The following is a 25,062-nucleotide window of genomic DNA, read 5'->3' as shown; positions in this document are numbered from 1 at the left end:
ACAGAGGCAATGTGTAGTTTGCAGCTGTGGTATTGCAATGCATATGGTGTTATGGAATATCTTCATAATATTTATTAGGGAATCTCTAGTTGAGTGTTTTCGTAGAGAAAAGATAACACTCTGCAATAAAAAAAATAGAAACAAGAAGTCTTCAGGCACTGAGCAGCAGTGCTTTTAAAACATATCTTTTATCACAACCAAGCTTTTCCTATCTTCTTTCCTAACAACCCTGACTTTAGCTCCCATGTTTCTGACTGAGCTCCAAAACCAAGAGGTACAAGATGGATATCCAGTCAGCTTTGACTGCATTGTCGTTGGCAAACCGCTTCCCACAGTTCGCTGGTTCAAGGATGGGAAAGCTATTGAAGAAAATGATCATTACATGATCAACGAGGACCAGGAGGGGTGCCATCAGCTGATCATCACAGCTGTAGTCCCCACAGACATGGGTGTTTACCGTTGCCTTGCTGAAAACAACATGGGAGTTGCTTCAACTAAGGCTGAGCTTCGAGTGGACTGTAAGTCTCAAAATCACTGTAGAAGAAACAAGGGAAGGGGTCCTGCTGAGTGGGAGATATTTTGTAGTTTGTTGTGGGGTTTTTTTCTCAAGGAAAACACCATTTACATTAAGAAAATACATGCATTATCCACAAAATGTTTCACTTGCAAACCTCTTGAGTTCAGTTAGGTTCTGCCAACTCCAAGGCAAGGCTTGGAGCAAAGCTTTTCAGATAAACAGGGGTGTTTTTCGTTATCCAGGGGTATATGGGATCCTGCTGCAGTAGCAGTGTGAAATTAATCTGTTGTCACTCAAATTAGTAGGGAAAGATAATTCTAGTAAGAAAAAAAAGAGTTTCAAAGCTCAGATTATAGAAAACACTTCCTTTTCCGTTTAACAGTGACCAGCACTGACTATGAGACAGCAGCAGATGCGACTGAGACATCTTCTTACTACAGTGCCAAAGAATATATTTCAAGGTAAAATATAGAATTCTACCTCTTTCTAAATTCTGACTTGGTAAGATCAATACGTATGTTTATGGCTTTGCTGTATTTAGCAGGGCCAGTTTAATGTCATAAAAGAACAGCCAGACCAGCTGAGATGCAGTAACTGCAACAGCTGGACATTTATCATGTCCAAACTTGCTCTGGCTGCTTTCAGGCTAGTCTGAATATTTCTTCACAGTATCATTCTATTACTTTTAATGTCATATGGTGCAGAATCTGTTGCCATGATGAGAAAGCCCACAGACCAAATTAACCTAAAATAGTTAATTCTGATTTCTAACTCTTTTCTGGCTCATTGACTTTCTTCTTTCTGAATCTAATTGCTTCTTAGCCGAGAACAAGAGGAATCTACCACTGAGGAGGAGCAATTGCCCCAGATCTTTGATGAGCTTCATGATATTCATGTGTCACCTGGAGCATCACTGGCTAAATTTCACTTGAAGGTGAAAGGTGAGGGAAGCCCACAGCACTGTCAATTATTCCAGGTTTGCTGCCAGATTGAAATGCTGGACAAGGTTTTCCAATGTGTTTTTCTGCAGCTGTGCCCCCAGCCTATGGATCTTGCACCACATTTGCACCACACAGCTAGAAGAACATGCTCATGCTGATGAACATTGGCTTTTGCAGCAGAGTTAGAAAGATCAAGTGTCTCATTCTGTGTCCATGTCTCCAGACACCATTACAAGCATTTACTCCTGAAAACTAAGTCTTGTAATTCTCTGAGCACGTTAGTTATGGAGGAGCAATAAATAAAGCAAGTCCTTTATTCTCTTTAGTAAATGAACAGTCCTGGACTTGCCTCACTCTATGAGGGGGTTGCTGCTACAACCTAAAACTGCAGAAACATCCTGCTCGTGTGGGCTGTGGTAGGGAGAGGTAGGGATTTTCCTGTTTTCTCCAATTGCTTCCTATAAAAATGGTGTGAACTCTTTTGGCTTCAGCTTTTCTCTCCGTGTACATTGCAAGTCAGACCTAAGTGTTACCTGCCCAACCTGAAAGGTACTTGCACATGCAGTCAATAATGGGGAGTGCCAGAAACTGAAGAAACAAGAAAGAACTTTAACAGATCAGTAGAATTTAATGAATTTGCAGACATTCATAACTAGGTAAATCCTTGAAATAGCAGCCCTGGGCAGAGCTGAGAATTCCTTGGCTCTTGCTCAGAAGGCCCTGCCTCTTTGGGGATGCTACCAAATCAATACTGGCAATGCATTCTGTCCTCCATGTCTGCAACTGCTTCTTGCAGGGTACCCGCAGCCACGTCTGTATTGGTTCAAAAATGGACAGCCGTTGAAGGCCTCAGATCGCATCCTGAAGACTGATAAACAGGAATTCCACTCACTGGAAATTCGCAACGTTACTAGGGCAGATGCTGGCCAGTACTCAACATTTGTCATCAACTCTGCTGGTTCTGCATATTCATCAGCAAGGCTGGTAGTCAAAGGTAGGTATGGCACTGATTTTGGCACCTGCTTTTCTCTGTTCCAGCATTTTTTTTTTCTATTTTGTAAAGTTATTTTTCTTGAGAAAGAAAGTCAAGTAAAGTGGGAAGTCTGTAGATAAGAAAAAAAAAAAAAAGCTTTAATTTTGGTTCACCTATAAATTCTCAGTGTGTCCCAAAGATGTTGCTTCTCTAGGGCCTGACTGTCATCTTACTAACATACATTTTATTCCTGCCCAACTTCAGCAAATTTATTTGTTCATTTTATTAAAACTGAGGGCCTCTCATAAATTATACCAACATTTCTGTGTAGCATCTCCTGCAAAGAGTAATCCTCTGCAGTCACCTTTTATTTTTGTTTGTTTTTTAATTAAACTCATGGTCAGAAAGATACTTGCATTTGTCACTTTCTTTTTTCCTCCTTGTGTTACAGGTCCTGATGAGAAAGAAGAGCCATCAGAAACAGGTGAGAGAAGCCGTAGCAGGTGATAACAGTACCCCTAGGAATTTTTCAGTCACCTAAACTTGCCATGTTTCATCAATAATATCATTTTCAGATTCCCATGAGCAGCTGATACCACCACGGTTCCTTGAAAGATTTACTAATAAAAAGGTGAAAAAAGGTGCAAGCATCACATTATCTGTAAAAGTTGAAGGTAAGCTGATAGATACCTTGCCTCCCTGCGTAACAAATTGTGTAACTTCACAGCACATTCTAGACACATTCTGGCCCAAGTCATTGTAACCTCATCTCCTGTATCTGAAGACTGGGACTCTACTCCCAGCTATGTAAAATACTTTTAGGTACTTTACAGAAAAGCATCTTATTCATCTTCACTTCCATTTTCCTGTGTGTAAAAACAGGGATAATAACACTTACTGGTCTTCTGAAGATGTGTTGATTAACAGTTTTGATTTTAAAAAAAGGTTTGATGTACTTTTGAGTGTGCTGTAGAAAGATAATTTTCTAAAGAGATCCTTTAATATATATTATGCCTTTTATTGTTAGAAAAGAGTCAGGAAACAGATCAAAATGGTATTTATTCACAGCACAGCTTATAGTTGCAAGGCAGGAACACCACTAGGAAAATTAAAGCTCTTTGCATTGTTTTTTCTTTAGGACATCCACCACCAACTATTACTTGGCTGAAAGAAGAGTCTCGGGAAGATATCCTGTGGATCAAACCAGAAACTCCTGGGTATAAACTTGCCAGTTCAAATATGCATCACAGTCTGATCCTGTTGGATGTCAAAAGGAAGCACAGTGGAGCTTATACATGCATTGCTACCAACAAGGCTGGCCAGTCCATCTGCACAGCCACCGTGGAAGTTTCAGATGGTAAATCTTTGTTACAATACAAACACATTCTCTATCTGATGTTTTATACAGTACTTAAGAGAAGAACAAGTGTCACTGGTAAGGAAATTAATCAAATTACAACTTGAAAAAAAAAAACATTTTCCCAAGATTAGCCATGGCTTTGCTTGCCTTGCAAATCATTACACTCTTTTTTTCTATTTAAGATTTCTGACCCTATCTTGGATTAACAGCAATGTATTTTCTATATAAACAGAAGACAAGTTCCAAGAAACAACCAAATTAAGCACAAAGGAAAAAGAAAGGAAGAAATGTGAAGTAACTAGCAAAAGTCATAATTTGAAAAATCACTTAGAATGTTTCTCTCTGCTAAGGTGTTTTGCATTGTAGAGCTGTCTTAGGGCAGCTGGAGTTATTTGGTTCCCCTTTTACAGATCTTTTCAGAGCCTCTCCTGTCACAATTCATTTGGTAAGACAGGAGACAAGCAAATACAGACTGGGAGTAGGGGCGGCACTGTGAAGGACTTCATTTTTCTGTTATCCTTCCTTGCATCCCACATTTTTAGTGTACCAAGAGCTACAAGAGCATACCTTGAGCAATGTAGACAAACAGGGCATTCATACATCTACCTGAACAGGGAGAGAAGCAAACTATTTGCATCATAGTGAGTGGGAGTATGTCTTCCAGGTCAGGAGCTGCTAACAGGGCAGATCCAGTATTTCAGTGTTCCCAGTAATCCACGTCTAGAAAACATACCTGCATTAAATACACAAGAAAAAAAAAAACAACCAACATTCTCTGCCTTCTGTCCTCTAATGATAAACCCTGATCTTGCAGTGAAAGAGGCTGAAGCTCTGACCCAGGAGCGTGTGATGGTGTCAGAAGCCATCATGACCACACTGGGGTAAGTGGTTGGTCACCTGTGGTGCAGTGGAACAGTGCAGGTACCGGTTCCCATGAGTCACTTTTAGGCTGTGTTCACTTTGGACATCTATATTCATGTCTTGGCACCAGAATTAGAGATAGTTTGAGGTCCTAGGATGGGAAATGCTATGAATGCTATATACTATATCTAGTACTATATATTATACATATAATATCAGTGACAGTCATTTATACTTGATTATCAGGGATGGTAGGAACAAGGAGAGAAAAGAAATGGGTGGGTCATATAAACCTCTTGCTACTATTTCATCTCCTAGGCAGAATATAAAAAATGCAAATTTAAGGGTCAAGGTTTTCTGACATTGATGCTTCACAGAAAAAGAAGCTGAAAAGGGGTCTGCTCACAAGCTTCTTGTTTACAAATGCATCTGAAGAATAACCTCTTCAGTTCACCATCCTTGGCTTGGATACTAGGCAGAAAGAGTTTGAAAAGCGGTATCCACCTGAACACATGTAAACTTCTAGAATATGTCTAGCTTACAACCCTTGACCAGTCTTCCTCCGAAGTGTGAAGAAAGCCGCAGTGTGAGTTCAGCTATTCCACTACAACCTCTTCCAAGGATGTGTCCAGGCTCTGTTAGGCATACTTAGTGGTATATAGTTCATCACATACCAAGTGGATTGCCTCCTGTGTACTAATAGAGAATTAGGGGAGATCAGCCTGTGCAATGAAAGTTTATATCCTGCCTCCAGAAACAACAGGAGAGATGTTGACTTCAAGATTTTAGTGTTTTGGCAGAGCTGTAGTCTTGGGAAACAACACACTCTTCATCAGATGCAAACAATGCTGGTATTTTTTCATGCTAACGAAGTCATTTTCACTCAGTGTTAACAATACAGGCTCCTGCCCCTTTACTGCTAGCATGAATTAATTTGAACCTGGTAAAAGCTGTCAGTGTAGCAAGGGTCTCTTTGGACCCCATAACTACTGCAGTACGAGTAGCCAGCTTGTTTCACAGCACACAGGCATACTGATGTGATGGGAGCAGATCTCTTGGACAGCCACAGCATCTACATATTCTCTGATCCTTGGTTTCCTGATGAAACCACTGCAAATTGTTAAGCATTAGTTCACTGAAAACTGACTGGGACTACAGATCCCCCTTGACATAGTGTCTCCAACTGCAATAGCTTTATTTCAGAGTCAGCTGGGAATAAAGTCCAGTAGTACCATGAAGGTGGAGGTTACTTGGTTCTACAATCCACTCTCTGAGCAGCCAGATCTTGTCAAGCAACAGCTTGTAATAAAAGTTAGGAATAAGGAGAATTGTCAGATGGCATTTGCCTGAAAGACCAAGACACATGAGGGGTTCTGTGCCCATAAGAGCCACATGCCCCAGTTCCCATTTGTTGTAGTGGCCCTAATGAGTATCGACTACTAACACCTGCTGTCAAGAGCAGAGTCCTAACTTACATATTCTCAGACTTCACATAAAATATGTTAGAAGGAGGGGATGTTTCTTATTTATCTCTCTTTGATACACATTTTATCTTAACTTTTAACTCTGTTTTATTCTTTCAGAGATATTCAATCCTTTGAAACAAGGGAAGGTAAGAGGCTATTTTCTCTCTCCTACTCCTGCCTTTCACATCTACAGTTGAGATCATCTATGTATTTCATGATTACCGCCTACTTTTATCCTGTTTTCTTGAAACTGTCTGAAATGTTGGAGCTTTTCAGGACTGGTCTCTGTTCAAGGGTGAATTATTTGGATGAAATGTGAACAAGCAGAGCTTTGAAAACAGGGGAAGTGAAGAAAATTAGGCCTTCCTTCCACAGACGCTTTTGTTACTCAAAAAAGATGACTTTCCAGTGGCATTGCCTGCTTAATAGCAAATTCTCTCTTTTCAGGAGACTTTGAAGGTGGTAGAGAAGGTGTACCCAAAAGCCCTATTTCATTAGCTGATGTTGGCTCAGAAGAGTTCTTTCAGAAACTCACCTCACACATCTCAGAAATGGTATCTGCAAAACTAAATCAGGGTAAGGAACCTGTCAAACACAATTTGATTAGTGCAGAAAAATATGCAATCTTTTTTTTTTAAGTATCATTTGGGCTTTAAACATCAGTGAGTAGGATGACCGTCTCAAAACTGCTTCGTAAGTATATGAGTACTTGTATGTGCTTAAGACTAAGGATTTTTAGTAAAAGTCCATCTAAACTGCATGTCCTAGTCTACAGTTTTGAGATAGAAGAAGTCTATTACAGTAAATGAAGATGGCTGATCGCTAAAAATGAAGTTTTGTGCATACAGTTTTTGTTTAAATAAGCAGGAATAACTGTAAGTTTTAGAGCGGAGGGCAAGTTGTAAAAATGGAAGTGTATTTTGAACCTCTAAGGTATTTTAAGTTCTTCAGAAATTCATCACTCCTGACTCTGAAAGCAATCCTATTTTGAAGACTTCCCCCATCTTCAAGTTTTAGCTGACAATAGGGTTTTAAAATCAAGTTAAGGCAGAAAACTGTGTTCACAGCTGGGCAGCAATCCAATGGTGTGTTGAATTAAATGAAAAATCCTGGTTTGTGTACCATATACTTATTATCTTGTAGTAATGTTTTATCTTCAAGCAAAAAGAGAGGTCTTATGTCTTCTACAAACATTCTTGCAGTGGCAATACATGCAGTAGGGATACAACCTAATGTATTAAAACATTTCAATCATTTGTTTAATCCTAAATACAAATAGGACTTCACGTTGAATATTACAAATGCTCTTCCTAGGGAATATTTGTATGAAATTGAAAATTATTATAGATTTAGTTCATGTTAAAATAAGAGATCTTTATTTCATGCACTGCTTTTGCTCTGCTTTTCAGCTAAGCTTCGAGTGCCGGGTGCAGAAAGTGATGATGAGTCAAAAACACCCTCTGCATCACCTCGCCATGGACGATCCAGACCTTCCTCTATTGTTCAGGAGTCCTCCTCTGAATCTGAAGATGGGGATTCCAGAGGAGAGGTATGGTATCTTTATGGACAAGTTTTCGCAAGGAGAAAACTTTACTTAGAATGACCAGGCTCCTATGGCTTAAGGATTTCCACCCCCTTTAGGGATGTACTTCACTTCAGTGGCTATATTTAGTAAATATTGGGTCTGTGATATGGAGCACAGAGAATCAAATTCTGATGCTCATCATGTGATTTTGAACAAGTTGTTCAAGGCAACATATCCCTTATTTGGCATCTTTTGCTTTCATAACTGAACCTAAGAAAATCAGAGCCTGATTTTCTGTGGCCTTGTGGTCTTGGATAGTTGGTCAGAAGAATTTTAAGAATTTCTTCTTGATAAAACGAGAATTTTGTGAAAATCAGAAATTTTTGGGGATGTCATTTCAAACATTTCCTTAAAAAAAAAAAAAAAAGTAAAAAAAAAACCCATAAATTAAGACTTTGGACATGTTAACTGATTTTGCCATTTTCAGGACCATTGTTTTGCCTTGGGAGAAAGGCAGTACTGTTTTATGGTATAAATCCAAAACACCTCAGAGAGAGAGAGAGAGACTTGAAACTATGGTCTGAGCCTCCTAGAGACTTAGTCTTCCACTTGCAAAAAGTGAACAGTGATTCTGTTTGCCATACAAGGGCTGTAGAATAAAACATTAAGCACCAATAAGCACTTATGCTCTGCTGGTGTTACTGTATTCTATTTTCAGAGCACAAGATAACTCTCCTTCTGTGCTTGCAGATCTTTGATGTCTACATGGTCACAGCTGACTATTCCCCTGTTGCACCTGACAAGGAGGCCATCACTTTGAAGGAAGGCCAATATGTAGAAGTCCTCGATTCAGCTCATCCTCTGAAATGGCTGGTCAGGACCAAACCCACAAAATCTAGCCCCTCTCGACAGGGTTGGGTATCTCCGGCTTACCTGGACAAGAAGTTAAAGGTAACTGATCATGCTGTGTTTAATTTTTGTGTATTTTTTTTTTTTCCTGATGCAATTTAAAGCCATCCCTTTTGCCAGGAGTGATATATGAAGAGGTGTTGAAAGGGTCTGTAACATGACTGGTCTCTTCCATGTTTTGACTAGACAATATTTCTGTATGCTTGCAGCAGTGCCTGGGTTTGAAAGACCTAATCATCCTCCAGCAAAAAATAAATTTCACTCTGGCTTAGGAATTCTTGAAAGGGACAGTGAACGCAGAAGGCATGTTCCTCAATGTGCATTCATAAAAGCACTGTTAACTTCAAAGTATAAAGTTTCTTTTTTCTTGTATTTAGTTGTCACCAGAGTGGGGAACAACAGAAGCTCCTGAATTCCCTGGGGAATTTGTTTCTGAAGACGAATATAAAAGGAAGCTAAGGTGAGCTCATGTCATTTGGTATTTGAGCCTTTTGGTTTTCCCGCTTATTGAACTAACACAAATATTGGCAACTAAGTCCCTACCATCAGAGTCACTGCTTTTGTTCTTCTGAGCCCTGCCACCTCCCCTTTTCCAGAATCAAGCACCCTTGATTCTCTCAGACTTGTAATCTGTAGTCTTTTATTGCATTTTGCCATTGATTTAATCAAAAGAATATTCCAGGCAATCTAAACCGGACTGGATGACTTGAAAGGAGGAGTTTACATTATGCAATTCTGAAGCTTTCTGATTTTACCGCATCCTGAATTACAGTACTTTGGGATGCCTTACATCTGAAAATGATGTCTAAAGAGGGCGTGAAAGCATTCAACCCGATGTTACTCCCTTGCAGTGCAACACACTATTTCAGTGTGCTCTCACGGAGACACTTGCTTCTTGATTGCATAAAGTGACATCAAAGTTGCTGCCATCTACTTTACATTGATCCTTTTGTTGCTCACTCTCTCTTTTATCTGCCCTAATAGTAGCAATCAGTAAGGTAGAGGGAGCAGGGTGTCTAAGTTCTTCTTATGGTCAGAGGATATCTAGTCAACACACTCCAGGGAGTCTTGTTTCTCTGATCATGTATCTCTACTTTAAAAGCTTAAAGTCTGTCAGCATGTCAAGGATAATGATGATGATTTTTCTGTGATTTCTTTTTGCCTGTTTGTTTTCCCTTCAGTGTTCTTATTCAAGAGCTGTTGATCTCAGAAGAGGATTACATTCAAGATCTACAGTTCCTCCTGACTCATCACCTTAAGTACACTGAGACCTGTTCCAATGTCCCAGGAGCTGTTGCTAGTCAGAAATCTACCATCTTCAGAAATATTGATGACATTGCTTGCTTCCATTCCAGGTGGGCATTCCCATGTCCCTTTATTTGAGACCAAAGAGTGTCTCACATATGTGGTGTCAGAGCCACAGTAAATATTATTACTATGAAGGATGTGGAGCACTGGCAGTGCTGAGGTGCAAGGGAATTGACAGTCTTTTTGGGATGACAGGTGATGGGATGGCATGGCTTACATCAGAGCACAGGATTGGGACTCCTATAGTATCCTACAGTGCTTCAAGGTTTCATATGACCAGCTTATTTCTTATCATTTTAAGTGAATTAATTTAAGAAACAATGAATTATTTTTAAAAGGCGTCATGGTCTTACAGCCACTTTAGTGGCATTTTCATAGATACACATATTCATCCAAAACTGATGCCAGTGTCCAAGCATTCAAAACACGTCCAGCTGTAGCAGACTGCCCAGGCACAGTGCCATGGCACAACGCCTCTGCCTACTCCAAGAAAGGTTTAATGCAGATCTGCTATTCGCAAAATGACTTGCCAACACCCAGGCTGAAATACTTTCATTTGCCAGAGAAAGGAGGTGGCGTACAATGTCCTATGTGCCTTTGGCTTTTGCTGAGGGGCTTCCTTTTGCGTCTTGATATCCTTGCTCTCATAGGAGATAATTGTTCTCATGGAGAGTCCCTGCCAACAGCATGAGAACCACTTTTGGTTTACGGTGGGGGAAGGGTCAGTAATATGCACGCACAAAGCTCAACAACCAGTGCGTGGTGCAGCATCTTCCCCAGTCAGTGTGCGCTCTGATCAGTATTGATAGCGCTGTAAGCAAGAGCAACCGATGAGTTTGAGCATGTTGCAATGACAAGTATATAGTTACTCTGGCAAAAATGTTTTGGGGAGGATGCTTATGTGAGACACTGGCACTTTTCCTGCCCTGGCCATGAGAATAGATTTCCCTTCTCTTTCCTCACTCTCTCCTCTTTCCCCATCCTTTTGGTTTTCCCCCCAAAACAACTTCAGCTGTGGGTGGTGTTGCATGTTATCAGCTAACAGTGCTGAAAATCTTTGTGCGTGTGAATCTGTCTCAACATCCTTTGTAAGACAGAGTGGGGATATCTGTCTTCACTCACATGGATGGCTCATTGCTCCTTAAACTGAGGCATATGGATCTAGGGGGGACTTAATTCACAACTTGAACTGAGCCCTAGGAAGTTATCCCTGCCTTCCTTGCAGGGCGTTTCATACATTCAAGCTAAGAGGAACAGCATCATGATAGATGAAGAGGCATTGAGGAGTTTAATTCTAATGTGGCACATCTCTCATGTTCCCCAGTCACATCCTTTAATCTGTGTTAACCTGATTTAAGTCTGTCGGCTGGGGCTGTGCTCTAGTCTCATTCCATCCCATTCTCCTTAGATGTCCTTTTTCCTTTGTCTCCACAGTGTCTTTCTCCGAGGCTTGCAGAAATGTGACACTGATGATGATGTGGCCATGTGCTTTATCAAGCGTGAAGCAGAGTTTAATAAGTACATCCAGTACCTGGTGGGGAGGGTACAGGCTGAGTCAATTGTTGTCAGCAAAGCTGTCCAGGATTTCTACAAGGTAAACGATAGCCAAAGGACCGCAGAACATGCATCCTATAACCCATTTCAACAAGAAACATAGCTATTAATCACAAACGTGATCCTTTGTGGGTTTTTTTTTTTTTTTGTGGGAAATCTTTCCTAAATATAATAATTTCATGTTCACTGTCTAGCTTTTCCTGGTGGGTACAATCAACATGGGAACATGTTTACATATGCTTATGTATTTATGGATATCATAAGAAATACACAGGTATGAATGTGGCTGTGATTACTTAACTGTAATTAAGGTATATTTTGAGGACAAGCATGTTATAAAACCAAGCAAACTCACATAACTCAGAAGGATAGATAGGCAAATTCCGTTTCTCTGCTCCCAGATTGGAGGTCACTAGTGAAAACACACACACAATAATCCAGATCCAAGAATACATGCATGTTTGTGGATCTCCTGAGCAGCAAACATTGCCCCTCTGTCCATCCAAAACCCATGTCCAGATCCTCTGGGCTTTCACCTTCTCAGTGTGCCTCCTGCTCAGCACCTGGTCCAGCTTTATGCTTGCTAGAAAACACATGCATGCATTCACATTCCCCCCACATTCACAGATCCTTCAAATTATCAGCACAAGCTCCTGGCCTCCCTAATGCCCACGCCTGGACCCTGGGTCCTGGACGTACATCTAGTCCAGCTTGAAGCTTGCTGGTGCATTTCACACATTTGCACCCGCACACACCAGATCAATGGGGAAGGATCAGCATCCAGCTAAGTGCCTGACATCCCAGCACATGGACCCTGTGACCTGTGCTTCCCGTCCCACGTGCTGGTGCCAAGACCCTCATCTCTCCAGTTGCTGGCACTGCAAACACACAGACCACCCTCGACCGAGGTCTGGCACCAGTTTCTGGCACTGAATTCTCTCACTCCTGCCCTCCCACCTGCTGAAAGCACTCATCTTTCACATCACACCATCTAGCTCTGCAAGCTTTGGATCACATATCCCCAGTGTCAATCCTGCACTGGAAAAGCAGAAAAATTCAGAATTTCAGCCTTCTTGCAGTGTAAAATGATAAATAGCTGAGAAAGGATGGGAGAGGGCTAGAGGTGTCCAAAATATGTGGTAGTAAGTTCTGGTAGAGCTATCCAACTTTGGCTTTTAGGTATAGCATCACATGAGTATTTCCCAGGGAGTAATCTTTTCTACTGCTCTTTATGACAACCTTTCCTTATTGTTCTATGTATTTTTTCAGAGATACACAGATGAAATTTTAACTAATGAAGATCCTTCACAGCCACTTATCCCACCACTGCAGCACTACCTGGAAAAACCCATAACCAGAATCCAGCAGTATCAGACTATAATCAAGGTGAAGACCTGTTGTTACACATGTATATCTGACAGGTTTATGTTCTGGTTTGTGCACCTTGTGTAGAAAAAGACTTCATTTTTATTTTGTATTAGCTTTCTTCTGGCAACTACAACTGAAAGCTGCTTGAGTAAGAAAGAGTAATCACTGCCAGTGATGGTGCTCTCTAAATTGTTTTTCAAATGTGAAACCAGATAGAGGTTCATGGTCTCCATAAAGTTTAGCAAGCTCTATCTCAGTAATCTTTAAATACATGCATATACATATATAAAAATATATGCCTGTTTACGTCTGTATATGAATACATGTATGCATATATCCATAACAAGTATGAATTTGCTTCACACACAGTAATAGGTATGTTTTAAAAATAAGCAGTTTCCAATGTGCAAGATATTGACACTTTATTTCCTTTAGGTTTATACTGATATTATAGTAAGATGAAATTTTTGTTATGTGAAAAGTTTTGCTTCATTCTACCATCCTGAAATGTTTCATCCTTCAAGCTTTCATCTGTCCTATTATCTCAGGTTCTAACCCAGGCCACAAACAAGCATTTTAAAGTAGCCTTTCAAATAGTATTTCTAATGGGAAACAGAGCTAGGATATCCGGGAAGAAGACAGTCATGCCAACGTATTTCCGTATTCTAGTGTTAACTCAGTGAGACATTTGAATAGTTCAAAGTACATTAACTTTCTAATTTTGAGCACATGCTTGCACACAAACATTTTTAAGGGTCTCTTAGAAGAAAGAGCAAGCATGGGCACTTTCCATGACTTTATAGCTAAAAGAGAGGAACAGGAACAAATGTGAGAAGAACGAGATAACTGCCATGTTGTAATTTTTCCAACCCCTGTTTATTAATCTAGTATTGACTTTTCATTTAGCACAGTCAACTGCCACATTGCTTGCCTCCTGGTATCATCAGGGTAAGCACCAGAGAAACGCAATGGATACACTTAGGATTGTTTTGGAGGTTTTTTGGTTCTCAGTCACTGAAGCATATCTAGTAGTTGCTTCAACTTTGACTAATATCAGTTGATATGAGGAAAAGCCAGACTGGTTAGTCATTAAGGCTGCAGAATGGGTAGGAAGGAAGAGACTTCAGTAGCTAAGCAGCACATGGTGAAAGAATGGGATAAAAGTTGCTCAGATGAAAGATCTGGAACAGATATGGAGAAACTCAATGAAATTTATTCTTTTTTTCTGACTCCCTGGTAACATTTTCATATTCATCTACAGGAATTAATCCGAAACAAAGCAAGAAACAGCCAAAACTGCACTTTGCTGGAGCAGGCTTATGCCATTGTGTCTGCACTCACACGAAGAGCAGAAAACAACCTCCACGTCTCACTCATTGAGAATTATCCAGGCACCCTGGAAAGCCTTGGTGAACCCATCCGACAGGTAACTGGAATTTCTCAGCTGGTGTTAGTGCTATGCAAGCCCTCACTAGTTTCTAAGTAGCCTTAGGTCCTACAAGAAACTCCTTGAGAAATCATATCTGAAAGACAGTACTGGCCTTTCTTACTGTACGAAGCGACGGGTGTCCTGGCTTTGTTAAGGTTTGAAGCACGAGAGCATAGATACTTAGAGAGCATTTCACACACAATGTAGTTACTTGCCTTTCCAACCCACTCATCAAACAGAAGCAGACTTGTTCTGAGCCTCCATGTGACTTTACAGCATTTCATATTTTCCTCCTCCTCTCTTATTATCGGCAAGCTACATGGGCCGGTTCCTAAAATGAGTGGGGTTTTCCTGTTTATTCCTCAGGTGTTACTTACTGAGCCTCTTGAGTCTACATGGTTTCAAATTTACACAATTCTTTTGCAGAGCCTAGTTTGCTGGGCTAGTCAGTACAAGGTAGCATAGCATATGTTGCATGTGCTCCATGTGAAAACATCACATGAACTTATGGATGTTCTCCCAAGCTGTTCATATCTTTAAGAGACCTGTGTGCTCCTTGAGGTCTTTGTCCTGAAACGGATGTATGGTTTAGGAGGACAGAGGAAAGAAAGCCCTGCTATCAGGACATTAGTCCTGTTTCATTGTAGACTTACTGTGTCATGCTGGGCAAGTCATTTACTCCGCCTGTTTGTATCCCATGTCTCCCATTGGAACCACAGTGTATTGCTGAGTGGAGTTGTGAGGCTAAATTACAGTAATTCTTCAGTGGGCATTCATCTATCCACATTTAGACATCCAAAACAGAGTCCAGTCCCACCCCAACACTGCTTACTTCTGCCTAATGATGTCAAGGGGAAACCCATGTCCCTAACTGAGCTATATATGTCTGATGGTGTGTAGCATGAATGTCCTGCTCTGGTGAAGGAGAACAAGTGAGCATATGAAGTGTCTGCCTAACGCACAAAAGACACTTTCATTAGCATTTCCATATCCAAGAGTGTGCCTACCCAGCAGGAGCTCTGTGTTTTTCCGGCAACAAATACTGCCATTCAAAAGAACAACATAATGACAAGCACCGTGTGCACCTCTGTTGGTGCTGTCAGTCTGATGCATCACCTTTAGCATTAGAAGCAATCTGCTATCCTGCAATAAAACAGAGACACATAAGGTGACAATATAACAGTAAACATTTGCTGTCTGTTCACTGAAAAATGATGGTGAGACATCATTGTGATAATTATTCCAGGTTTATTGCTGTGTATGCTTCTTTCTTTTTCCTATCAGGGCCACTTCATTGTGTGGGAAGGAGCTCCAGGAGCTAGAATGGCCTGGAAAGGACACAAAAGACATGTCTTCCTCTTCAAAAACTACATTGTGATCTGCAAACCAAAACGGGACACAAGGACAGACACCTACAGTTACATCTTCAAGAACATCATGAAGGTCTGATCACCTTATCCTCATCTAGAGCATTTAGAGCTTCATGCTTATATCCAGTTTGGACATTTTACTATTCTTTTGAGCTATTCCTTTGTTTCCAAAAGTATTTGAAGCTCAAGTAAAATCTGTGTCTATCCCAAAATCTCTTCTAAACCTGTCAGAAACATGTCAGAAACTATCAGAAGCATGGGTGGAGTTTTTCAGTGCAATGGGATTACATGTACAAGTGTTTATTCATCTCCGTTAGCTCATTCAGCTAATTGCATAAGTATGAAATATTGATGTGAATTTTTCTGTCTAGAGTATTTGCTAGCATTTGTAGATCTTTGGTCTTGGCAGACTGTGACGTTGGTAATAAACTGGAGGAAACGATGTTTTAGTCATAAACTAATCCCTAGTGATTCTCTCTGTGGGTTATGTCTTTTCCTGACACTAATTCCTGTTTAGAAAAGAAAAATTGAGAGGATTTGACCAGCTCACCTTCGAACATTCAAGGCTCAGATTAAAAATGCTGAAAATTGAAGAAAGAGTTTTCCCAAGGCTGTAGATGCTTAACTGCAGTAAAAAACAGCCAACCAACAAAACCCACCAAGGAGTTCCTGACCAAGCCCAGTCAGGACCTTCTGAAAGTCTTTATCTCTGTCCTCTTCGGCATTCATAGGCAGAGTTCATTTCCCCACCCCAAAAAAATATTGATTACTTGTCCAGGGAGTGCCTGCTCTGTAATGCCTTTTCATGTAGTCCCTAATTGAGCAGATACTTGTCCCAGCAATGCTGTATTGCAGGGACAGCGTGCTCCACCCTTGGGGTACCTTTTATTGCTGGATGTTATTTTCCTGAAACCTGAGAATTACTCCCAGGGAAATGTCTGTTTGGCAACCAGGCAGTCAAGTATACTGGTAAAAGGATTGCCAAAAGACCCTAATTGCTGTCCAGCCAAAGCCACATTGTGTCGCTCATGCAATCTGAACAATCTTTAAAACCAGTGTAAATTACCCTCCCCTTTTGCTGTTGTCGGAACTCATGTCCACTGGAGAGGGTACACGCTAACAGCAGGAGACTTGCTAGTGTTTAATAGTTGTTTCCATTTCAAACCTTGTTTGAAGATGGCTCTGGTTCACAAAAGCTAGGTCCAGATCTGAACTGTCTTAAACTCTGGGGTTTCAGCTGTGGGAAAGGTTCTGGCTGAAAATCCTAGGAACGTGAGGTGTGTGTTGACTTAGTTGTCCTTCTGTCGTGCAGCTGAACAACATAGATGTGAATGACCTTGTGGAAGGGGATGACCGGGCATTTGAGATCTGGCACGAACGGGAAGATTTGGTCCGCAAGTACCTTCTTCAGGCACGTACAGTGAATATCAAGAACTCCTGGGTGAAGGAGATCTGTGGCATACAGCAGCGGATCAGTGAGCCTCTCTGGAGTGAGTACGCCCTGAGATAACCCAAACCTTCTTGTTGTTTCTTGGCCAGTCTCCCTGATTCAGGAAGGAATTTAGCAAAGGAGGAAGAAAAACATTTAGGACCATGTGCCACCTCTTAAACTGAACTTGGGTTGGAGGTTTTCCTTGAATTATATCACAGACTGCTGTAAATAGCTCACACTACTTGACAGCAAGCAGTAAGCTTAACTGGAATGGTTATAGCAGTGTTAGGTCCTCCACCTGAGCTGGGGAAGGCATCTTTATCAGAATGGGACAGTGGTTTTTGACTTCCCATTTATTATCAAGGGAACTGAGAGAGCGTACCACTGAACTGATTATGTTCATGTGACAGAGGTCCAGCAGGATCTGTATAAGTCACTAAACAATAGCAGAGCACATGGGTAGCTTTCTAATTACTCTTCAATGTCTGTAACAAAAGTGTGGAAAACACAGGCTGATGAGCTGTCTATCCCTGGCTATGTCAGCTGATGTGGGTTGCTTTTGATGGAGGATTAATCAGAGACTAATGAAGTTCCTCTGTTCCCTGTCTTCGTATTTGTACATTTTTGTCAATGAGCAGAGGATGATGTGTTCCAGCAAAATAGCCCAGGAAATGTGTGTCACTGGGGAAGACAAACACGTTACTGAAGCTTCTAAAACAAATTTCAGAGTTGTCACTAGAAATGGCACTTAGGGGCTGTAGTGATAGGACAAAGGGTAGCGGGTTCAAACTTAAACAGAGGAGTTTAGATTAGATATAAGGAAGAAGTTCTTTACTGTAAGGGTGGTGAGGCACTGGCACAGGCTGCCCAAGGAAGTTGTGAATGCTTCATCCCTGGTGGTGTTCAAGGCTGGGCTGGACAGAGCCTTGGGTGACATGGTTTAGTGCAAGGTGTCCCTGTCCATGGCAGAGGGGTTGGAATTTGATGATCTTAAGGTCCTTTTCAGCCCTAACTGTTCTATGATCCTATGATTCTATGTGTTTGATTTGGTAGGGATTGCAGATAGATAGATGACCACAGAACTTGGTGGTAAAGGCCCTGGCCCACTGCGTAAAGAGCATAAGACTCCAGGGGGGAAAGTAGTCTCTGGACCTCATCAGGGTTGTACTTATGCTAGTATAAAGGCCCCTATGACTTTGTTGGGTACCAAATCCTCCCCCTGTCTTCTGGCTTATGTTGCTGCATCTGGGCACATGTGTTTGCTTTGGATTTTTATCATGTCATTCTGGCTGCTTTGTCTACATTGTCATTAGAGATTCCACCAATTTTTTATCAGCAAAATTTATCTGCAGGCATTTTACGTCTTTATTGTCCAGGCATAAGCTACAAATGGTGTCCTTCACAGCATAAGGAAGTTTAGCACCCTAAAATGCCAGAACAGAATTTGGTTTAGTGTAAATTCACTGAAGACAAGCCTGGACATTTTATTTTTGTGTTTTTAGTGAGGTGCTCTAATGAAGAAGATTATCAGAATAATTTTGCGTATTTTCATATGGTAGTAAGAAGTTAAAGTCCCTTAACAATTCAGGAAGGAACTTAGCAAAGGAAGAAGGATTTTATTTTATGAAGATCAACAGGATACTAGTTTGGATATCAAGGATACATTTTAATTGGGGAATTATTTTAGCTGTGGCAGCTCTGTGGTGTGTGAATAATGGCTGTGCTTACTAAAATCATGGCCTAAAATACTTCCAGATCAGCAACAAATCTCTCTTTTTTTTTTTTTTTTTTTTTTTATGGCCTAACTTTATAGCCAACAACAGACATTTGATGGACTGAACTTAGTTTCAGATAAGCAAGGACAGCATGTCACTTATTATTAGCTGCTTGCTATTAGCTGCTGAAATTTTCTGTTCAGCTTTCCATTGTGAACCTCACAGTTTTGCAAAAATTAAACCTATTCTTCTACTTTGCAGCAGCCATCTCATGGACAGATCTCCCTTTTTCTAGACTAATACACTTATTCTGATGTTTCAGTACCTCCAGACTTTGAGGAAGAGCTAGCAGACTGTACAGCTGAGCTGGGAGAGACAGTCAAGCTGGCCTGCAAAGTTACAGGAGCTCCCAAGCCGTCTGTCAGCTGGTACAAAGGTATGAGCAGCAAGTCTTTAAATGCTTCTTTCAAATTTATATTGCTTTCTACTAATCAGTTAGTGGCTAACCTAAAAGTTGACCACCTAAAGATACCCAAGTCAAGTCTTAAAGCTAGCTACTAAGTAACCCAAGTAACGTAGATATTCCTACAAGTAATATACCCTTCATTTTCAGGTTTGCCAATTAACCCCTAGTAATCCACCTCTTGTGGCAGTTAGACAGCTTCTAGTAAATGAACAACTTCTTTTAACTAGCTCAGATGTTTCCATGTCAGCACAGGCAGCTGTGCAGACAAATATTACGGTATTGCAGAGGAACCAGCTTTGCTAGAAGTTCACACCTTGTAAAGATGTGTTCTGCAAGTTTACAGTCACTTTGGAAGTGTTCCTTTGGCTAGCAAATCAGGGCTATAACTGGATGGCAGATACTCTGATAGAATTTAACTGGATGGCAGATACTCTGATAGAATTTAACTTTTAAATGAGGAGTGATGAGGTCCCTCAACAGTGCTTTGCCCAGAGGATGTTTTGTAGAGACCTGGATGAAGTTGAAGAGCTCATTCCTTAACTACCAACATCAGTGGCAATAAGCTCTATGCTCTTGGACCTTTCAAGTTGAAAAGCTGGATGGAATTTCCAAGGAGAAAGCATAATCAATGCTAAAGTGATTAAAAAAAAGATTCCCTTTGTCTTTAAGATGGAAAGCCTGTGGAGGTGGATCCCCATCACATTATAATAGAAGATCCCGACGGCTCCTGCACATTGATCTTGGACAACCTAACAGGCATTGACTCAGGACAGTACATGTGCTTTGCTTCCAGTCCTGCTGGAAATGCCAGTACCTTAGGAAAGATCCTTGTTCAAGGTAAAGTTCGGCATAGCTACATTATTTTAAAGGAGTCTGCTATAAAATGTCTCAAACATAAATAATAAGACATTCCAGAAGTTCTATATAACATATACTGAATAATATTTAAAAATAATCATTTGATGTACAGGTGCCATCAGTTATTCTTATGTCAAAAAGTTTGGTCTTTAGTGTCTTGCGTGCAGACATCATGAGGATTACCTGGTCAGGGACACATCCTTCGTTTCTGGTCATATTTTCAGCTACTAGCTACATTTATCTTTGCTTTGCAGTGCCACCCCGGTTTGTGAACAAGGTTAGAAATGCTTATTTGATTGAGGGTGAAGATGCTCAGTTTACCTGTACTATCGAAGGAGCACCTAGGCCTCAAATCAGGTCAGTTCTTCAAGTCACACTGGAACAAATCCCATTTTCCCATCTTGCATGGTCAGGAGACTCTCCTACCCTTTCTTTCAAGGTTTTGACCCTTTTTGCTCTGTGTCCTCCACCTTAATCCCAACCCAATGCTGTCTTTTTCCAATCCAAACATTCTTGAGATTCTTAACAATTTATTCTAGTAAACATCTGAAAAGAAGTACCTACAGATAATCCCTGACGTGAGACTGTATGAGCTCTAACACGTTGACAACATTTTATCATTTCTTCATCCTCCCTGCTTTACACCTGGATTGATTTTATCAGCAATTAGTCTAGGGCATTCAGACAAAAAGCTCAGCATATATTCTCATGATTTGAAGCCCATTTTCCTACATTGACTTACAAGAAAAATCTCATAAACCTGTGCAGTTTAGTATCCATGCGTGAGCTACCCACCCACAGACCTATCTTCCAGGATCCAGAATCCTGTCTAATGATTAACTCTTGAGTTGTTTGCCCACTGGTCTGATTGATAGGCAGATTACTGAGGGTACTTCTTGACACTGCATATTATTTCCTAGCTTATATTCAGTGTTTTCTACATGCAGGTGGTATAAAGATGGTGTATTGTTGAAGGACACAAGTAAATACCAGACTTTCAGTGAACCACGGAGTGGAATGGTAGTCCTGGTGGTCAAGAACCCTTCCAATGAAGACATGGGACACTATGAATGTGAGGTAAGTATGAAAGATTTAAAGATTTGCTGTCTGATATGACATGGATAGAATTAATTTTACCGGGAGAGTTTTGTTGCATGAGATTAGTGGCTGAGGAAATGCTGCTTCCTGTCATATAGGTCAAAAGTCAAGTTCTCCTGAACCAGATCTGGATTGTGAACATCCGAAAACTTCGTAATATTCTGATCTGAGAGTTTGGTGATTCACATTGTAATTGAGTGAACTTGTTCTATAGTTTAAATCCACATTCAGATCTCTAGAGGTACCTCTTACAAAGTCTGAGACCATTTTGGTGTGATCTTTTTTTCTGGGCTGTCTTTAAATTAGGACAGATTCATGCTGCTAAAAAAAAACCCCATAAATAAAAATCATCCAAAGCCATAAGAGAGAAATTAAGTCTGAACAGAAGTATATAAACCACTGAAATTCCTGTTTGTTTAGCAAGCATATGTGGTAGCATCCAAGAAATTATAATAAATGTACTGTAAAATATTTTATAAAAGTTAGCCATAGTCTATGCATTCATTGTAATAAAACAGGGGTCAGCAGCTTTCCTTGTTTAGGAAATTAGCGTGGGTCGCTGTCCATGGTAAACGGCTCAGCTCACAGCAGCTTCACAGTTATTCCCCAGAAATGTTTAGGATGTTTGATACCATTTAAAAACTTCTACTAGAATTTTAGCAAAACCAGGTTATCTTGCATGTGCCATTGGATAAGGTGCCACGGTCCAGGATGATCCCATTCCCTTGGCTAAGTAAGACTCAGTAGATTAATGGAAGAGAAATAAAATATTCCTCTTTAACGACCATCTAAATGGCATCCAGCAGGAATCTGTACCTGTTGGCAGAGACAGAGCTGCCTCAGGACCATGTTACAGGCCACAGAGCAAACTGCAAATCACTGTAAGGTAGCTAATGTACTGTAACTTCTCCTTGTGAATCGGTTCTGGTAAAGCATCATCATGAACTCCCCTGAGCAGCAGTGTATTCATTCAGACTCTAGCTTAGGTCTGGGGTCACATCTTCACATCCATTTCTGCTGTCATGTAATTGTAATGAATTTATAATGTAGTATAGGAAGTTTTTATTATACAAAAACCACCCAAACATCCTGCATTTCATTTGGTACTGCATGATTCTCTTCAGCTGGTGAACAGATTAGGGTCTGCAAAAAGTGGGGCAGAACTTTACCATCACAGTGCTGCAGCCCTGACCCAGGAGAGGAGAGGAGACCAAGCCATTACTATAGAAGGTATGAACCTTGACCAGCTCTGTAAGTATGTCAGTGAATTACTCTAAAACCACCTCACTGAAGATCAAATATATTTGCCATCTTATCCATGTTAATTGTTGGTGTATGCGTATCTGTATGTCTATCAAGATGTGCATGGGTATACTGCAGCTCAGCTCTATACCCATCACCATCTGTTGATTTGCAAACCTGGCAAATCAGCTTCATCATATAATGCTCATAAATGCATTATATGAAAAAGGAGGAGCAAATGAAGGGTATGTCACACCACCACTAGTGCAAATAAAACGTTTCGATTCGTGTTTGAACACTTGAAAATGCGTGTCAGCCTCGCAGAACATGAGTTATGTACTGCTGAGACATAACAGGGGCCAGTAAGTGAAGCTGCAGGCATATTGTGACCATTTCTGAAATACTACTGAAGACCATCTGGAATGAGTGAGAAAGCAGAACTGACAGCAGTATGTCCACAGCAATATTCATCCACTGAATCTAGGACTGTTCAGTCCTGTTCGGGTTTTGCACACCACGTAGTTATAGAGTGATTCCTTTTTTTTCTCTGCATATTTCACCTGAATTGGTAGGGTGATAGGAACATCCATCCAACAATACATCTCTTTCTTCACAACTTTAGGACACAACTGTCTAAAGTTACCTTCTTATCAAAGGGATTTCCACAACCAGTGTTAGACATGCTTGCTGTAAACCCATCGAAACCAGATTTAAATCAGTGGCTACATCTGTATAAGGAACATTTGTTGGCATAGGAAATTGGTTCTTCATACATCTTAGAAGTGTCTTTGGCTGGCTGAGGATGGGCCAACCAGCACTGTCTCTCTCGGAAAGTTCCAGCAGCCATTCAGGAGATAATACAGCCAAGAGACTATCTTATAACAGATAATAGATAGCTTACCATTTTGGAGGGTAAGAGAGAGGCCTAGGATAGGCACAGGCTATTCCATGGCAGAAAAACTTGGTACCAGATGTGGTTAGTGGAGACATGGCCAGAAAAGCCAGAGGTTTGAAAACAGCTGTAGAACCTTCTTTCTCATCTTCAGTGTTTTTACATTGTCTTGTGATAACAACAGGCTTTCAGGTGTGCTTTTGACAGTGGATAAGTGTTATTACCAACATTCGCTAAAAGCCATCAAATATAAAGGCACTCTGACTGAGGTCTGGAAAAATATTCAGGGGAAATGGTGATCCACTCATATTTTAATTCATCATTTTCTGTGGGCCTTTTCTGCTGGCCCTGTCTGAGACATTAATGTTCTATTATTGCATTAAGAGTATTCAGACACAATAGGCTATCAGATTCGCATCCTGTTCTATGTACTCGCTTGTCATCCTCTTATACTTGCTTTCCTTTTAGTTCTTTCCCAGAGTACCATCAAATCATTCAGAAACACTACAGGGAGAATGGTATTAGTACAGCAACACTATAATTCTTTCAGCAGAATAAACCTTGAAGTACTTAAATAGTTTGTCCTTGCTATGCCAGAAATAGACAAAATATACGTGGCATTCAGGATGCAGAGGAATGCAAATCACTGTTAGGGTGGCATATCTTGATGAAGTTCCCTTGTACCGAGGTGGAAGATGTTATAAAATCAACAACGACTGTAAAACAGTGTTAGGAGCATTGTCAGCTCTTGGGGTTGCAAATGTGTATATGTTCAGCCCCAAATTACTCCTCTACTATCATAAATAAATAAAAAAATAAATTGTGAGCTTGGTTGAAGAAATATAATTGAAGTTTGCCTGGAAGCTTCAGAAATGTTATGAAATCGTTTTTGTTCCATGATGTGCAGTTGCTTGAACTTGATAAAAGGGAAGGAAATAGAGTTACCTCCAGGCAGGAACAGGGGGAAAGCTGTTTCAAGCCAATGGAGCAGAGAGCAGGCTTATCCATGAAGCAAGACGATTGTTCTGAGCAGAATCACATCAGGGATGCATTCAACATGATGCACTTGGCCAAGAAGGGAATTCATTGTTTTCTTGAGAATCAGTAACCAACCTTGATTACCTATGGAAAAATTAGGTTCATCTGACAAAGAACTGGAGGATGGATCGATCTCATGAAGGCTTTCTCTTTCCATCCTTACAATCCTTTCCATTTGTGCAAATGGGATTATTTGTAACTTCACCAAGAGGACAACATTACTGCTGTGTGGCGTTATTACAACAGAAAATTGATACTGTGTCTCTTTCCTAGCTCACCAGCCTGGTGTGTCCAAGTTTTACCTGGTTTATCACTGGCTCTCTATTGTCAGTCTCCTGAGGCACCCAAGGGGCTCTAGTTGCAACTATTTCAGTTTTTGTTATCCTGCCTTTCTGTACTCTTTATTATGCTGAACCAAACCTACTGTCACAATTTGGGGATACCATTAGTACAGTGGTTTTCGAGTCCTGATCTGCAGGCAGTGATGGTCCACAGTCCAGCACCATGGGTCTCAAAACCAAACTGCTTGTCATTAGATGTAAATGGTTGGACTTGATGATCTTAAAGGTCTTTTCCAACCTAGCTGATTCTATGGAATTTGCAGATCCACTGGAAGGACCAAATATGAAAAGGATGGAAATCACTGGACTAAGGGGTCTCCTTGTGAGCAGCTGCAGCTTGAGCTGCCAGCCTGAAATGCTGAGATCTGCCTTCAGCTATACTGTCGCTGCACTGAAGTC

At 40.7% G+C, this 25,062-nt stretch overlaps 1 protein-coding gene across 1 annotated transcript in view; it reads left to right on the top strand.

Moving 5' to 3' along the window:
- The window catches only part of OBSCN (obscurin, cytoskeletal calmodulin and titin-interacting RhoGEF), a 185,376-nt gene that overhangs the window by 117,666 nt on the left and 42,648 nt on the right, over positions 1–25,062 (top strand). The window contains exons 71-94 of the mRNA XM_065666939.1: positions 240–518; positions 900–978; positions 1,340–1,458; positions 2,255–2,452; positions 2,883–2,915; positions 3,007–3,105; positions 3,570–3,788; positions 4,606–4,672; positions 6,236–6,264; positions 6,566–6,694; positions 7,528–7,667; positions 8,394–8,594; positions 8,930–9,012; positions 9,734–9,907; positions 11,295–11,454; positions 12,684–12,800; positions 14,044–14,208; positions 15,496–15,654; positions 16,894–17,071; positions 19,051–19,164; positions 19,864–20,031; positions 20,307–20,409; positions 21,000–21,129; positions 22,275–22,380. Of these exons, the coding sequence (XP_065523011.1) occupies positions 240–518; positions 900–978; positions 1,340–1,458; positions 2,255–2,452; positions 2,883–2,915; positions 3,007–3,105; positions 3,570–3,788; positions 4,606–4,672; positions 6,236–6,264; positions 6,566–6,694; positions 7,528–7,667; positions 8,394–8,594; positions 8,930–9,012; positions 9,734–9,907; positions 11,295–11,454; positions 12,684–12,800; positions 14,044–14,208; positions 15,496–15,654; positions 16,894–17,071; positions 19,051–19,164; positions 19,864–20,031; positions 20,307–20,409; positions 21,000–21,129; positions 22,275–22,380 (3,249 nt within the window). The remainder of the gene's footprint in view (positions 1–239; positions 519–899; positions 979–1,339; positions 1,459–2,254; positions 2,453–2,882; positions 2,916–3,006; positions 3,106–3,569; positions 3,789–4,605; positions 4,673–6,235; positions 6,265–6,565; positions 6,695–7,527; positions 7,668–8,393; positions 8,595–8,929; positions 9,013–9,733; positions 9,908–11,294; positions 11,455–12,683; positions 12,801–14,043; positions 14,209–15,495; positions 15,655–16,893; positions 17,072–19,050; positions 19,165–19,863; positions 20,032–20,306; positions 20,410–20,999; positions 21,130–22,274; positions 22,381–25,062) is intronic.

Source organism: Lathamus discolor, chromosome 2, assembly GCF_037157495.1.
Source record: "Lathamus discolor isolate bLatDis1 chromosome 2, bLatDis1.hap1, whole genome shotgun sequence".
NCBI classification, from domain to species: Eukaryota; Metazoa; Chordata; class Aves; order Psittaciformes; family Psittacidae; genus Lathamus; species Lathamus discolor.
This window is presented reverse-complemented; position numbering and strand designations above follow the sequence as displayed.